The sequence below is a fragment of the Mya arenaria genome, chromosome 12, assembly GCF_026914265.1.
Source record: "Mya arenaria isolate MELC-2E11 chromosome 12, ASM2691426v1".
NCBI lineage: Eukaryota > Metazoa > Mollusca > Bivalvia > Myida > Myidae > Mya > Mya arenaria.
Genome location: NC_069133.1, coordinates 52735810 through 52752588, shown reverse-complemented (window position 1 = coordinate 52752588; position 16779 = coordinate 52735810). Strand labels below are relative to the sequence as shown.

The 16779-nt window shown below is 36.2% G+C and overlaps 1 protein-coding gene across 1 annotated transcript; it reads left to right on the top strand.

Annotated features, from left to right (window-relative positions):
• The first annotated feature begins 1381 nt into the window (after positions 1 to 1381).
• Positions 1382 to 9389, top strand: LOC128212130 (uncharacterized). The gene is made up of 4 exons (XM_052917417.1): positions 1382 to 1539; positions 5426 to 5522; positions 7194 to 7354; positions 7603 to 9389. The coding sequence occupies exons 1-4, from the start codon at positions 1497 to 1499 to the stop codon at positions 7791 to 7793; spliced, it is 492 nt and encodes a 163-aa protein (XP_052773377.1). The 5' UTR covers positions 1382 to 1496; the 3' UTR covers positions 7794 to 9389.
• The last annotated feature ends 7390 nt before the right edge of the window (positions 9390 to 16779 follow it).

The following is a 16779-nucleotide window of genomic DNA, read 5'->3' as shown; positions in this document are numbered from 1 at the left end:
GCTACACCCCTCGTAAAATATAAAATTTGCTGCTATTTTATGAACAAAATTAATCTTTTGTATACTTTTCGTGCAATATATTACATTTTAGCCCAATAATAACTAAGAAATGTTTTCAGGGTAGTAATTATTCCTATTGGTCATCAAATGTTTCAAAGACATATCCTGACTAATGGATTGAGGTACGTTGCTTAGACGTTCAATGAAATTGCATTTTGTTGCACTCATAATGTTGAGTCTCAGTGCCAAGTTAAATATACATCAATGTGACTTGGTTATGGAGACTACACACAGGCAATTATTGGCTATGTGCACTATATGCTAGAAATTACTGAGCAGAACATACAGATATTTATATACAACCACGCTTGGTTCTTAGTATTTCTGTAAATCTTCAGATAGACCCTCAGCAGTTTTAGAGATTTCGCGGGGACAAACTTCGTGAATAGAAAATGCAATATGGATGCCATTCAGCCACATTGAACATAACTGGAAAAACATTTTTATTGTATACACGTGAAGTTTGGAAGAAAGAAATCTATTCAAGCATCGTCTGTTTATTACGTGCATGTGCGCTATATTTAAATAATCAAACGATAATATCTCTATAAAAATACCCGAGTGTAATATGCCAATGTCAATAGTACTCACCGTTCATGCATTTTAAAGCTGTAGGCGGCAGACCTACATACTAAAAAACCGCAAATCGGAATAAGGTATCGTCAATTTGTATGAGCCGGAGATTCAGTCTGACTTGAGACCGTTCGTAAACATGCGAGAAATTGGCGGACAGTGTATGCAGCTGCATTGCAAAATTAAAAATGGACTGTTATTAGAGCCAATGCCCTAGTTTATTCAAGTTTTTACTCAACTGATTACCCTAATTTATGTCTGGTATATTGAGTTAAAGAACATAAAATAATCTCTGGTAATTCCATTTTTATATATTTTTCCATTTATTATTTTTTTTATCTAAATTATGTGTGTTTTATCTTAATAAGGTAATCAAATATGTATGCAGCACATAGTACCTTCAGTTCTATGAATAAAACTACTCTTTATTTCTGGTTAACAACTTTTATTAAAACTATTATTCTTCAGAAGTAGGGGAATAAATGTTGGTAAAGGTGGATTTTAAGCCTTATAAATTCTAACATTATCAGTCTCTATGTATAATAAGAATATTTCTCAAAACACCCGAACACACGAAATGATGAATTGATTGCATTCTTGAATGCACAGCTATTTAGTTCCCGTTTACAATGAATGGTTGTATATGAAATTCATCTCATGCGGTGAATGCGAAAAGGTTCTACGTGACATAAAATAAAATAAAAAGATAGAACCTTTTCGCTTTGACCCCTCGATCTGTAAACACGCGAAATAGGAGTACACCTTGTCACAGCTGTAGAATAACTTGATGTAATCAAGCTGAAACTGCGTTATTTAGCAAATAAATAAGGAAGTTTTCAAACTTAGTTGACATTTTGTTTAAAATGGCAGCATTGAACAGCGTTTTCGTTCTCATTCTAAGCACAGGTATGTTGCTTTTTATGAACTTTTGTTTTTGTGATATGCTATTACTTTTAAACGTGAACGTATTTAGACAGATTAAGAACTTCCGATTTTAATTAACAATAGCAACGAAGAAGGGCCTTTTGTTTTGAAACTAGTTTTATGGAAATGCAGGGGGGAGAATCGAGCTTAACCTTAGCATTCAAACAAGATGGCGGCGCCCATGTAAAAGGTGAGTTTTTCGGCGATTTAAACTTTTGGAAGCCAGTTTAGACACTGGCATATTGTGAAAAACCTGCTAAAGAAAATTCCACACCCATTGGTACTTGGATCTCCATGAAACATGCTGTAGTTTTGTCAAATATTCGGACATCGGCATCGACTCGAGAGGAAAACGAACTAAAAGGCACGGCTAAGGTTAGGATCCCTCGATAATGTTGGCCTGTTTTGACGATTAGCAACACTATTCATGATTGTTGTGTCAAGTTGGTGCAATATAAATGTGTATTGATCAAAAGTTATCCATCTAGAAACCCATAATGACGTATTTGCTTCAAAATTAGTATTTATGCACAATGCTAAGGAGCAGTGCACGCAAATAAGTGGCTAAGGTTAGGTGCCATTTATTGAGAGAGGCGTTCATTACATACTTACCGATCTACCGTTGACAATTTAAGTACTAATTAAGTGCGATCAGTTTCGCTTCTGGTAACGATTGATTAAATATGAATGTGAATATTTCTTTATTACTTGTTTTAATGCATCCTCAAATTTAAACAGGTACACCAAAAACTACAAAATAGACGATTTTCATCCACAACATCGCGTCACTGTAGTTTTTTTCTCAACTGTATCTAGATGAAAACACAGCGAAATCAGATTTGGCAGTTTCAAAATACCTCATCTGGATAATGATGATGTCGCAGTATTACGGAAACCTTTAATCTCTCAGAAAGAACAGATACAAACAGGAAACAAAATTACCGTAGGTAATGAACGCCTCTCTCAATAAATGGCACCTAACCTTAGCCACTTATTTGCGTGCACTGCTCCTTAGCATTGTGCATAAATACTAATTTTGAAGCAAATACGTCATTACGGGTTTCTAGACGGATAACTTTTGATCAATACACATTTATATTGCACCAACTTGACACAACAATCATGAATAGTGTTGCTAATCGTCAAAACAGGCCAATATTATCGAGGGATCCTAACCTTAGCCGTGCCTTTTAGTTCGTTTTCCTCTCGAGTCGATGCCGATGTCCGAATGTTTGACAAAACTACAGCATGTTTCATGGAGATCCAAGTACCAATGGGTGTGGAATTTTCTCTAGCAGGTTTTTCACAATATGCCAGTGTCTAAACTGGCTTCCAAAATTTTAAATCGCCGAAAAACTCACCTTTTACATGGGCGCCGCCATCTTGTTTGAATGCTAAGGTTAAGCTCGATTCTCACCCCTGTAAATGGTAAGCATAGTTTCTATTCAGAATTTTTTCACGTATATGCTATATTTTTACGCTGTATCTAGTTATGTCTGCTCCCTTCCCCCTACCAATTTGTCCAGTATTCACCTTCCGCCTCCTTGTTCGTGTTCAATTAAATAAGCGCATTGATTACATGCATGCATGATGAGCCAGTAAGCTTAAAGCTGCACTCTCACAGATTGAACGTTTTGACAACTTTTTTTATTTTTTTTTGTCCTGGAACGAGCCAATTTTTGCGAAAATCCATGGGAACCAGTTATATAAGACTGCTGACAAAAAATAAGATCGCAGATTTTGATTTTTAAGTTCAAAAAATGATGTTTTATGCATTTTTTTTAACCGTTAACCGTTAACGGTGGAGTCTTTGACCTTTAAATTAACTTTGAGGTTGCCCGGCGATTCCATTGGTGGAGTCTTTGGCCTTAAGATTAACTATGAGTATGTCCTGCGATACCATTGGTGGAGTCTTTGGCCTTGAGGTTAAATATGAGTTTGTCCGGCGATACCATCGGTGGAGTTTTTGGCCTTAAGATTAACTATGAGGTTGTTCGGCGATAGCATCGGTGGAGTCTTTGGCCTGAAGATTAAATATGAGTTTGTTCGGCGATACTATTGTTGGAGTCTTAGGCCTTAAGATTAAATATGAGCTTGTCCGGCGATACCATCGGTGGAGTCTTAGGCCTTAAGATTAATTATGAGCTTGTCCGGCGATACTATTGGTGGAGTCTTAGGCCTGAAGATTAAATATGAGCTTGTCCAGCGACACCATTCTTGGAGTTTTTGGCCTTAAGATTAACTATGAGTTTGTCCGGCGATACCATCGGTGGAGTCTTTGGCCTTAAGATTAATCATGAGTTTGTTCGGCGATACTATTATTGGAGTCTTAGGCCTTAAGATTAAATATGAGCTTGTCCGGCGATACCATTGTTGGAGTCATTGGTCTTAAGATGAACTAAGAGGTTGTCCGGCGATACCATTGGTGGAGTTTTTGGCCTTAAGATTTAATATCAGTTTGTCCGGCGATACCATCGTCGGAGTCTTAGGCCTTAAGATTAATTATGAGCTTGTCCGGCGATACCATTGGTGGAGTCTTTGGCCATAAGATTAACTATGAGTTTGTCCGGCGATACCATTGGTGGAGACTTTTGCACTAGGATTAGATATGAGTTGTCCGGCGATACCATTGGTGGAGTCTTTGGCCTTAAGATAAACTATGAGTTTGTCCGGCGATACCATTGGTGGAGTCGTTGTCCTTAAGATTAAATATGATGTTATCCGGCGATACCATTGGTGGAGTCTTTGGCCTTAAGATTAAATATCAGATTGTCTGGCGATACCATTGGTGGAGTCTTAGGCCTTAAGATTAATTATGAGTTTGTCCGGCGATACTGTTGGTGGAGTCTTAGGCCTTAAGATTAAATATGAGCTTGTCCGGCGATACCATTGGTGGAGTCTTTTGCCCTTAAATTAAATATGAGTTTGTACTGCGCTAACATTGGTGGATTCTTTGGCCTTAAGATTTAACTATGAGTTTGTCCGCCGATACCATTGATGGAGACTTTTGCCCTTATATTAAATATGAGCTTGTACGGCGATAACATCGGTGGAGTCTTTGGCCTTAAGATTGGATATGAGTTTGTCCGGCGATACCATTGATGGAGACTTTTGCCCTTTAATTTAATATGAGTTTGTATGGTGATGACATTGGTGAAGTCTTGGCCTTAAGATTAATTATGGGTTTGTCCGGCGATACCATTGGTGGAGTCTCTTGCCAAAAGGGTAAATAGTAACAGTAGATATGAAACCACGTTGTAGCATTCGCAATTTATGACACAAAGTCTTTCCATGTCAAACAACGACATTTCTCGACGACAGATGGGATAAGATCGGTAGTCTAGTGGTTAGACTTTCGACTGGGGATCGCAGATGCTATCTCATGGTGCTGCTCTCACAACTTATACCGTATGATCTGCTATAGACGATTGTGGGCCCTCGGACACAATATATTCTTCTGACATTATCATCGGTAAAGGGTATATTTATACGATAATGAGACGTATTGTTTCAAATAAGTCCTTTGGCTGTGACATCTTGTGTTTGACGTATTCACAAATTCCATTAGATAGCCATAGTTATAAACGTATATTTTTCCCAAGTTGAAGGGACATTAGTACAAAATGTTTACAACTTTACTTCGACATTGAGTTCACGCAGTAAATAGAGAATAAAAACACACGAACGTCAGAAGACCCCAAACACGTGTTACTCGGCTCTAGTTTAGCTATAAATACGTCAGTGCTCTATTAAAGTAATTGATACATGCTTATAATGAAAACGTAAAAGTGATATATGTTTTTGATATTTGCTATAATTGACTTTGAATATTACACCCTCTGTAACACATTCTTTATATCTATTTTAGTGGGCTTAGTCCGGTCATCCGAGTATTGTGGTGGTCTTAAGTACTGCGATGAAGGTTACTGCTGTGAAGACGGAACATCTTGCTGCACTACCATTTTGTAAGTCACTAGTCCAAGGGCTTTAGATTTCCCTTGTGTTACAATGAACCATAAGAGTCAGTGAAACCAAACAGGTTCATGATTGAATCGCAACCACGCTTGTTTTAAAAATGTATTTGAAAGTATCACTTTTTAAGTTTATTTACTTTAACTTTAACCACTATATATTTTACAACGATTGTGAAGGAAGCTATGATAGCTTATACTAAGTCACTCTCGTTGGCACGATGTTGCGCGAGAGTGTGGTCTTGTGTTGTTGGGGAAACCGGAGTACCCGGAGAAAACCGACTTGTCCGGCTTGGTGACCACTAACCAAACTCACATGCGTCCAGCGCGGAAATCGAACCTGGGTCGTCTTGGTGAGAAACGAGTGCGCTAACCACTGCGCTAACCGGATATAAGTTTATTTAGTGTCAGACATGTACTTGACTTTCAAAAATAATAATTTTAAATTATGAAAATCTTGACATTAACAATTAAAATTAATACATCAAGGTATCAAATTTCATCGTGTTGTTTACGTTGGTTATGATCTATTTTATCAAAGGTCATTATCCTTGACTATATTTAGCCTTCCCAAATGACTATATCATAGTAATGTATGCCACTTACGATTGCGTTGCAATAATTCAATTCCCACTAGCTCCCCACGGCCCCTTATTGGTGCATTTCATTATCAAAGAAACGAATTATACATGAATAAGCAGAAAGCAGAAACTGTTTCCTGGTGGCGGGGGGAGAACCACAAAACCCACATAACCAGATACAAACGGCACAAGGTGTGTTGACTGTCACGGCATCGGTACGATTTCATTTGGAGAGACGATGTTTAAGCGGTCCGGTAGCTGCTCAGGCGGTAGTGCAATCGCCCTGTAAGCTAAGGGTCCATGATCCGAAACTAATTTTGGATGCACAGTCATATTTCTCACCCTGTGACAAATGGCACCCACCCGGGGACTACGACTGTATCTATAAACACATTATCCTACCCGTAGTTTCGTCGAGATCATGTTTACCTTATTATTTTTACTGTTAAATCGGAGACGAATTCCAACTTGGCAGGAGGGTATGTTACGGTATCGTATGTTTCCTATTCAGGTGAAAGGAAGTTGTGTAAGCGGCCCGGTAGCTCAGTCGGTAGAGCACTCATCCTGTCCTCGAACTGTTAAACATGTGACTGCTGTTCTCATACTCGTTTGAGATCTTCCAGAATATTTAAATCATTTCACTGTACGGATATGACGCCTACAGTTTATTTGTTCCGATGCAAAAAAGGAATCAAGGTCTGCAGTCAGAAATGCTGTACGTCATGAGACACAGACATAATTTTGCGTAGTAACGTACAGATACAGAAGCGCGACGTAGACCCCCCCCCCCCTCACTTATGGTTACTTCGCAATTCCGTAGAACCTGTATTACTTAGGTTATGAACACTCCTTTTTGATGTTCTACCATTTGTTTAAAATAAACCATCAACGTTATAAATTTGATCGTTTACATTCTTAGATTATTTTATCGATAACATATTCTGTACAATAGTTTAAAACAGTACGTTGTGTGTCTCTCGTTTAGTGAATGTTAGAATTTTCTCTCAATATTACATTATTTGCTTCTGGGAGTTCCCCTGTAGTTTCTATTGTTATATTGACTACACGCGCAGATTGTTTTCAGAGGGGTCGGCGGTTATGTCGGGCTAGGGTTTGGCATCCTCGTCTTCGTCCTCATTATTGCTGCGATTGTCCACTGCTGCAGGAGGCGCTACTACGGGCAGCCAGTGTACGTCCAACAAGCATTACCCGGCACCAATGTGACCGTGGTCAACACAGCAACAGGTCGGTGTAGTATTCTCTTATTGACTCTTAACGCAATGTAACTAAATGGTAGTAAGAGACATATGAATAAGAACTACATCTTAGCATACAAGCAATAATAAAAATACGCTGGTTTAAATAAGCCTGTGTTCTTTTCAAAAGTCTACGCACGAGAACACTAATTTCAATAGTCAAATCGTCCAATATGGAAAACATGCAAATATTTATATATTACTCAGCTAGATCCACTATTTTCATCTGTTGTCTAGGGGCGTCTATTCCCCAAGGCGCGCCAGTACAAACGGGATACATGCCCCCACCCCCGACAGGACAGGCGGGATATATGCCTCAACATCAGACAGGACAGGCGGGATATATGCCTCAACATCAGACAGGACAGGCCGGATTTGTCAACCCAATGGCTGCACCGACATCTTACCCTCCGCAATACACGAAGTGAAACATGCATGCACTGTTCAGCCGACAACAGCTTTACTGGATGAAACAACCTTAATATTGTTTTAAGTCGCCCTTTTATGAATGGGTACTGACTGGTTATAAATCGTCATTGTGTTATTTTAAAATGTAGGACGGTTCGTGTGTATATATAGTGAAAAAATGTTATTTTAACTATATGTAATAAGCTTCCTTATAGATCTGTTTTTTTTATTTGAACTTCAAAAATTAGTAAAATTACTTCATTTAACTTTAATTCTTCGAAGTTGTGAGTTTAACAAAAGGACAAAAAGAAAGTGACATAGCATTGACTTTTTTTCTCAATTATATCCCGCACCTGTCTAGTTTGCAACACAAAATTCTTCGATTATCTTAAACTTTGTGTATCTGGCTATTGAAATTGTTTTATTAAAATTTAGATCGCTATTTAATTATTTCTCGCTTCGAATGTCACCATAAAAAAGTTTTAACGCACAACTCAAGAAATAATGCTTCACTCCCCTTAGGACTATTTAAAGACCGAATTGACTTTAATATAATCGGAATCACTGCGCGCATATCCATGACAACCATGAATTATCGCATAGCGATACGCAAATATTTTCACTAAGCACAAACGAGTTCCAGCAAAAAACACATGTTTACTTAATTATATTTAACTGAGGTGGGAGAAAAAGCATCTACCATAGCCACTCGTGTAAGATAGGTTCATCCCGACCCTCACGTAGGGTGTTTTGCGGAAACTCGGTAAACCTCGTTTCCACAAAACACCCTACGCTCGGGTCAGAATGAACCTATCTTGCACTCTCAGCCATGGGGGATACTTATAATCTTCGTAGATATCCGTAGATGTAACTAAACATTGCTTGCATATTTGTAATAACTAACGTTTTATAAATAATCCTTGATACGGAACACAGTTCATAGAATCATATTGGAATAAATCTTCTGAGTTCTCAGAGTAAGATTACGAAAATCAAGTTTGCTACATGACTTAAAATGAAAGGACACTAAAAAAGGTTGTCACATACATATTTATACATATCTATTGTTTTAATACAATCAAAATGACTTCCAACTTTCATTTGTGGCCAGAAACTGAATAAATTCAATTACAACCACATATATAAGCTCACTGCTGTCCATGCGAAAAAATAAAATGTAAATACAATTGTAACCATTGAAATAGCATAATTTGTTTCAATTTGATTTTTTCGCAAGTATATACCTTTGACCAATCACAACCATCATAATATTACACAGATGACCACACAAAAGAATAATTAAACATATTACTATCAGGAATACAAGAATACTAAAGAGCTACATAAAACACATGTATAAAAATTGGTAAAGCAATACATTCCATCATAACAGCAAAAGAATAAATAAGTTTTGTCAACAGTCAAGTGCCTTATGGATATTTCACACAGCTTATTTGTTTGTTTGCTGCAATACGACCAAAATATGTTGATTTGCTCAACGTAAGAGAGCACTAAATTAGCTTTATGTTTAAGGACTTGTACAGTTAAACTAAAATAATGTTAAATTCTATTTGCTTAGTATTTACAAACTGACAGAATAAAACGCTTATGAATCACTTTGTTTTATCCTTTTAGACCATTCCCGTTAAACATAAACACTCAATTGATATAACGGAGAATGTCATGCGGGCATTACGATACATTTCTAGTAGATTGGTAATGGAAAGCAAGCAATTTTGTGAATTTCACGCCAGTCTTTTCTCTGACGTTTTTTGTCGCAATATTTTGCAACTTTACATCTTTTGCACGTTTTCAATACACCGGCATGTGGTTCTCGATTGCATGACCAACACCGTGTATTACATGGTTGAAATTCATTTACTTCTACCCCATACTGTGTCCTAACGAACGTGAACATTCCGTTGTAATACGACACCGTGGCGTTTCCATTGGCACTTATGGCAACTGCTTTATCTTGATTTTTCAACAACCATTTAACGTGCTTGACATTAAATGGTGCAAATCCTAAGCTCCTAGTGTGGTCATTACTAAGTGTGAGACTTGAGTCGTCTTCGTCAGGGACTTCGTCTTTGTATGTTGAGTACCTCTTTAAGGAAACAAATTGTGATTCCGGCATATCTCTTACAAACGTGTTGTCGATAACGTGACCATCAACATTCAACCATATATGTGGAACATTGCAAGGTGTTCGGATTCCAAAAACCAATTTCACATTAATTCCAATTGCTTTCAGACATCTTACTAATGCAATGTTTACGTAATAACATGCATTTGTATTTTCTGTGATTTTCTGGAGTTGGAAGCTATGTGCCAAAACTTGATTGACCTCGTTTGCTTTAGGATGCGTTGACGGCAACCCAAACGGTGCCTGGCAGAAATCGATCGTTGTGTCCATGTCTGAAGATAAAGTAAATTGCGAATAGTTTACAGCCTCGGTTTATTCGAGTCTGACAGTGGATTATATGTATTCCTTTATTAATTGGATGGCGAACATAATTGGCAGAATTGAAATTTGAAATCCCTAAGGTTATGAAAGGGATTATCCGCCAGTTAATGCATGCTGCTTTATGACATTTCTCATTTTAAATTTCAAGTGCATTCGTCTAAATGGCAGTTGTCTATGTTTACAACTTTAAGTTGCCTCCACTTTATTGCTTAGTGTTTACGTCTACACGACAAATGACATGTGTTTTTGTACAGGAGCTGTCAAAATTATATCTAGAAGAGGTAATGTATGGCATTATCTGACCCTAAAAATTTAATACTGCTAGATGCTTTTTTCTGCTGATTATTTTTCCTGGATGTTTTATTCGGTACTGAGTTAGATACATATCCACATTCTAATCTGCGTTTCGGCCTTTGAAATGTGTTGTCTCCTAGGCGGTGAGATTTTGGCCAATTTTCGATGAATAACATGCATGGTTTGAAAATTCTTAAGCCATCAAACAAAACCCAAGTATGAGCATAGTGCTATCATTCGCAAGAAAATATGTACGCCTGGCTGTCATGTATAGAAAGATATGCATGTGTTTCATTCATTCAAATTTTCAACTTCTTTGCCTTCACTGGCTTCAGGACAGCCAAAGCATGTATATTAGAAATCTTTTATCAGCATCACTAGTGGAGGCAAAAAGAAATAAAATGCACCCAAAATGCACCATTTCGGACTAGAAATGGTCAAAACACCCCAAACACCCCTGCCAACACCTTTAATAAAAAAAATGTGCCCATAAGTTATGCCCCCTCTAAAGTCAGATCCTGGATCCGCCCCGAGGTTATTGCCTGACACATAAGCCCGGTGAAAATTTAAAATGTGACTTTCTTAATTGCAGTTGGATTGCAGCTCCCCACGCCTAAAGATATTCACCAAAACTTTGACTGCCCTCAATGCCAAACAACCATTTATAACCCCAGCAACTAAAGACCAACATATAACAGAGTAACAATGTCATGGTAATATTATGAGTTTCTAAATTGAATAAACAAAACACCTCTTGAGTATAAAACTCGATTATATTCTGACATGGAGCTTGCATTTATTGCCAGTCTGAATTATATTTTGGATATCTCAATATGTATTTATACACACAGGGGTTTAGTAACAATTAGTAAATGAATTTTAGATGTTTTCATGACAGGATCACACAGGGATGGCAGAAATATGTGCCCTCTCTAGATATGGTGTAGTAAGTAACACACTAGTAACACCAAAGTAACCATGGTGTAACGGGTTTTGTATTGTATTCAAACAAATTAGTTGATTTATTTATACATATTTCGTACAATTATCTCATGAATGTAGTAAGAATAACATAACCCTTTAAGTATCCATATATTTCATTTTTTTGTACTAAAGTTGTGTGCCATGTTGTATGCTTGGTACGATACCAGTAAAACAGCTCCTGCAAAACCGCTACCGTAGCAAACGTCGCGAGAGTGCTTTCCCCTGGATTAAAAGGGTACCAGCATTTGGTTTCCGTTCCCATTTAATACTGCAGGATACCAATAATTACTGGTTCCCTTTTAATTCCATTCGTTCAGTTGCGTTCGTCTACATGCATTCGTCTATTTGCTTATTGGCAAATGCATACTGCTATGTTTGATTGATGTATACATGTAATTAAATTAGCTTTTAATGGTCTTATTACATTATATAAATAATATAAGTAATAATATTAGAAGTTTAAATTGTACTCTTGTATTTTAATTAGTAAACAATAGTCAATTAAAAGTAAAAACTTGACATCTGTCATTTATCGTTTAGACGTAGACACTAAGCAATAACATGAAGGAAACTAAAACTTGTACACATAGACAAATGCGGTAGTCCATTACAAAAACGAACGTAGCAATTGCACGAAGGCACTTACGATTTAAACGAATGCACTAGCAATTTAAAAAGAGAAATGTCATGAAGCAGCATGCATTAACTGGCGGATAATCCCTTCCATATAAGATAACCATTACAACTGTGTGTTGTTGTCTTTATTGTTTTCATGATAATAATGCAAATGCCGACTTAAATCGGTCCAGTTTCTGCATCGCTGCTGTGTCTTGAGAACGACTTTTTGTCAATATATTTTATTGGTTTAAGGAAAGTGTTCCTAAACGATTTCAACCAAATGATTTAAAAATGGTTATTCTATACACATGCCACAAGGGGTTGTTTTTCTTGGTCAAATGGCTATTGTACGTAGTCTGATTTCAAAGTATTATTAAAGAATTCGTAGTGTCCTCTACCAAAAGCATGTATAAGTGCGATTTAGGTTAGTTTGGAGACATAGGGTTGGTTATGTGTCTCTACATTGACATTGGTAGACAGAGACACATTGCAGAAGGCAAAGGTGTTTTATAACAAACGCGTCTTTACATCAAAAGAAAGACCCTGAATTGATACCACGCCGATAGCGATAAGGCTACGCATACCGTGTCACGTGAATCCTTAGTAAGGGCCATCCGACATATACACCAAACAATTTTGCAAGTTTAGCATTACATCAGTTTATTATTGTTAATTGAATGCAATTGATGATTCAGGTAGAAATGATTTGTTGTGTAAACTTTAAAAAAAAATATTTCTAAATAACATTGGAATTTTGTTTCAGTCGAGAGGCAGTCTTTAATTTTTAACTCAAATTTAGGGAAGCAAAACGTGTATGAATTTCCTTACGAATGTCAACAAAAAGACGTTTGTTTAGATCAAATGTCAAACTCAATGGATTTCGCTGTTTTTCGTCCTTTCTCCATTAAGAATCACCTGATTTATACAAGTTTAATGAATTATTAGTATTGATATAAATACCTTAAAGAGGCAGCAAATAAGTTACAAATGATCATAGTCATAATCAATGCACATGTTTATACTTTGATATGTGTCCTTTCAGGGAGTAGTAATTAGTTTGAGTCATTAATAAAGATGATTTTTATCGACGCGTATATAATTTTTGTGACCTGAAGTTATAAGATATTAGATATTAAAACGTAATGTAACTCAAATAATTTTCCCTTAAAGTATCTCTTAACAAAGACTAACGGAAAAAAATGTATATTTTGTACGGTTATATTAACGATTAAGGCATTTCAATGAATAAGTCTATTTAAACAAATACCAAACTAGATGTAAAAAAAGGGTTCATATACAATAACGTCATGAGTTTGAGTTCAAAAATTGAATTCTGAAATGTTTTATAATTTATTTAATATAACAAAGTTTAACAAAAGATGTGTGCCTAATTGTAGATCAGATTCAGCAATTTTGACCATCTTTCGTTCTGTTATAGATATTTTTACAACAATCACAAAATTTAGTTTTCCTTTTTTTAAGCCTAATTCGTCTCAAAATAAAAGTGATTATAGGCCCACGATACGTACTGTTTTAAAAGCTTATTCCTAATCCAAAGCTACAATTCAATTTGAATTAGTTTGAAAATCACTTGTAAGAGCACAATGAGGGTCAGCAAATGAACTGCGTTTTATATCTAAGTCACCACCTGAAAAGAGATATCAGTTTTTGAAAAATGACTGTATTGCTGTTATGTAAATTGGTCTATTCTTTACTTGACGTATAATTCTAATCGTAAACACACTTCTGATAAAGACGGAAACGCTTGAAAGGGTTCCGATTGAAAATCTACATATTGCATTTAAACAAACGGATCAATATTGTCGTTTGTAATGGAAGCTACTAGTCAAAAATAAGAATCTTGTCAGATTAAGAAATACATGACTTTATTATTGAACAAAAACAAAAATCACTATAAAACAATTATAAATTACATTGGAGAATCGAAAGACTGCTGACAGGTTTTCACTGCATAGTTCCAAAGTCGCAAGAGTGTTAACCATACGATCCTCGGACCTCTGCCGGCTGCATTTGATACCTCGGTAAAGGCCAGACCAAGAGGCTTTCTATACCTCTACATTTTTTTCCAAGTCTTTCACCGGTTTAACTGGTAAAATGAGGAGGAAACCCTCGGAGAAATCAGATTCAGACTTCCTGCATTCGGCGATAGGTTGCTTTGCTAGCATCCCCCATCTAAAACAACCCGCTCCAAATGGGGGTCGGTATAAAAAAAATCCTCAAAACTGCAAAGGCGTATACCCTTGATGTTTAATAAAAAGCCCTATGTACTGGACATTTGCCAACATTGTTCAAATTATATCATTTTGATCAAACAGGCCCAACTCCTGGGGTTCCCTGGTGTTCTTTAAGATTATATGTTTATAGTAAACTCATCAAACGATTTCTCAGACACCCCAAGGCTCGACCAAAGACCCTTGTTATTTGGTTTGTCGCATCTTGTAGTCTATAATTACTTACATCCATAGCAACGGATGCCTTCCTTAGAAACCGGTGACTTCAACAACTTATTAACTTTGCATCTTATGATTTCCTTAGCAACCAATGATTTATTTAGCAACAACTTTCTTCTTTAGCAGCCTCCTTTGCAAACAATGGCTTCCTCAGCAACAAATAACATCCTGATCAACAATTTTATCTCTAGGTAAGCAATGATTTATTTTAAGATCAATGACTTTCGCAACAATGTTTTACCTTAGCAACCATTTGTATCCTTTGTAAACTCTATCCTTTAAGGCATTATCCATGTAATACACACTTTTCTAAAACATTTGTTTCGTATTATCACAGATAATGAAATAAACACAACAGTTTCTGGAAAAATAAACATAAGTTAACAGAAAACTTAAGTTCAAACGAACACAATATTGATACAAATGGAAAATTTATGATTGATCTTGTGACTCTATGGAACAGTGCAGTTTTTCGATGTTTGAAAATATAAAGCAGTTTTATAAACTTCTATAATGAAAAGATAAATATGAGGCAAGCTGATGAAATCATTTTAGATAGTTTCTATGATGTCTATTGCACAATTTAAAAGACAAATTATGATTGTTTACCGTCCAGTTTCAAAGAAAATTTACATAATGTCATGTAACCATTCATTTTTATAACCAATAAAATGCTTAAAATTCAACCGTTTTCTTGTTAAATTTTATAAAGCTTAATTCGACTTGTGCATAAAACGTACTCTTTCAAATAAATGCATTTTACTTATGATATAAATGCTGATTTGGTTTGATGCCCCTTCAGGTACTTTACCCATCAAGAATGTTCTGTGCTGTTAATGAAAACAATTGTACTTTAAAGCCTTTCTTACTAATTAAAATATGTAACATGTACATAAGTACATGTAAAAATTCTGTCTGAATATTTAGCTAATATAATGATTTGAGAGTTCGAAAGATAAACTAAAACACACACGTTTTGAACACATACACGTACAAAACTGCTTTAGGTCTACTTACATTCATAAACCCTTTGACACGAATATCTGAATATTTCAGTTCTTTGATGTTTGTTGACAGTTGTTGTTGTTTTCAAAGAAATTCTTCTCTTACACGTATAATTTACTTATAATCCATGTTTTACTGTAAATACTCAAGTTGTTAGATGCATCGCAGTCAACTGTCAGCGTGCACTTTTTGTGTTTATTTATTTTAAACGTATATTTATGAGAAAAACATCATCGAGTTTCCAAATTCGACGATGTAGAAATTCCATTATTGACCTATGAGTAGCGGGGAAATACGTTTGTTTTTTTTAAAAAAAAACAGCAACATCCAGTACAGGCCGAATACGTCCGATTTTCGTCGCGATCTGTTACGGCGAGTGGCGATATATGTCGGTGTTACCCGAGTTGTATTACATGGCTAATACCTTAAGCAACCAATGACTTCCTTGGCAAACATTAACTTAAGAAGTCACTTATTACTTCTCTAACAACCAATGACTGATTTAGCAACCAAAGACTTCCTTAGCAGCAACTTACATAGCAACCAAAGACAACCTTAGCAACCTTTCTTTTCCCAACAACATATGCATTCATTATGTAAAAATTACAAGCTTAGCAACTACATTATATTACACTCATCAATCACTTCCTTAGCAACACCTTAATTCCTCAGTAACCAAAGACTTCCTTTACAACCATGCCTTCATTACACACTTACTTTATTCATAGCAATCAATCAAGCAGAAACTTCATTGTTAATGTCAACCTTTCGAGCTTTTTAAATTCAACACAAAACTTTTCTATCAATTCAAACAACCTAAGACCGTCAGTATCATTAAGGCATTGCCGCATTCAGCACTCCGATTGCTTTGATATATAAATGTGTTTTATAACAGTAAAACTATAATATTTGCACGAGCAATAAAATACAGAATTGAAATGCTCATTGTTTGAATATATACAACATGTACTTTGGATATAAGACGTTAGGGGTGTAACATAATCGGTATTTACGTAGTAAAGAAATTCAAAAGAACTATGAAGATACCCCCACCCCCTTACGAGGCTTTTACCATTTTCTCCGCACCTCGCATGCATTTTTGGCGCTTCTTTCCTTTACGGTTCTCCCGTTCAAACTAGCCCATTCAACAGTGCTTCCTTGCCATAA

Excerpts from the sequence above, each read along its gene's own strand:
- LOC128212130 (XM_052917417.1), top strand. The coding sequence starts at position 1,497 with ATGGCAGCATTGAACAGCGTTTTCGTTCTCATTCTAAGCACAG. Across the intron at positions 1,540-5,425 it reads CGTTCTCATTCTAAGCACAG|TGGGCTTAGTCCGGTCATCC; the intron begins GTATGTTGCTTT and ends TATCTATTTTAG. Across the intron at positions 7,355-7,602 it reads CGTGGTCAACACAGCAACAG|GGGCGTCTATTCCCCAAGGC; the intron begins GTCGGTGTAGTA and ends TCTGTTGTCTAG.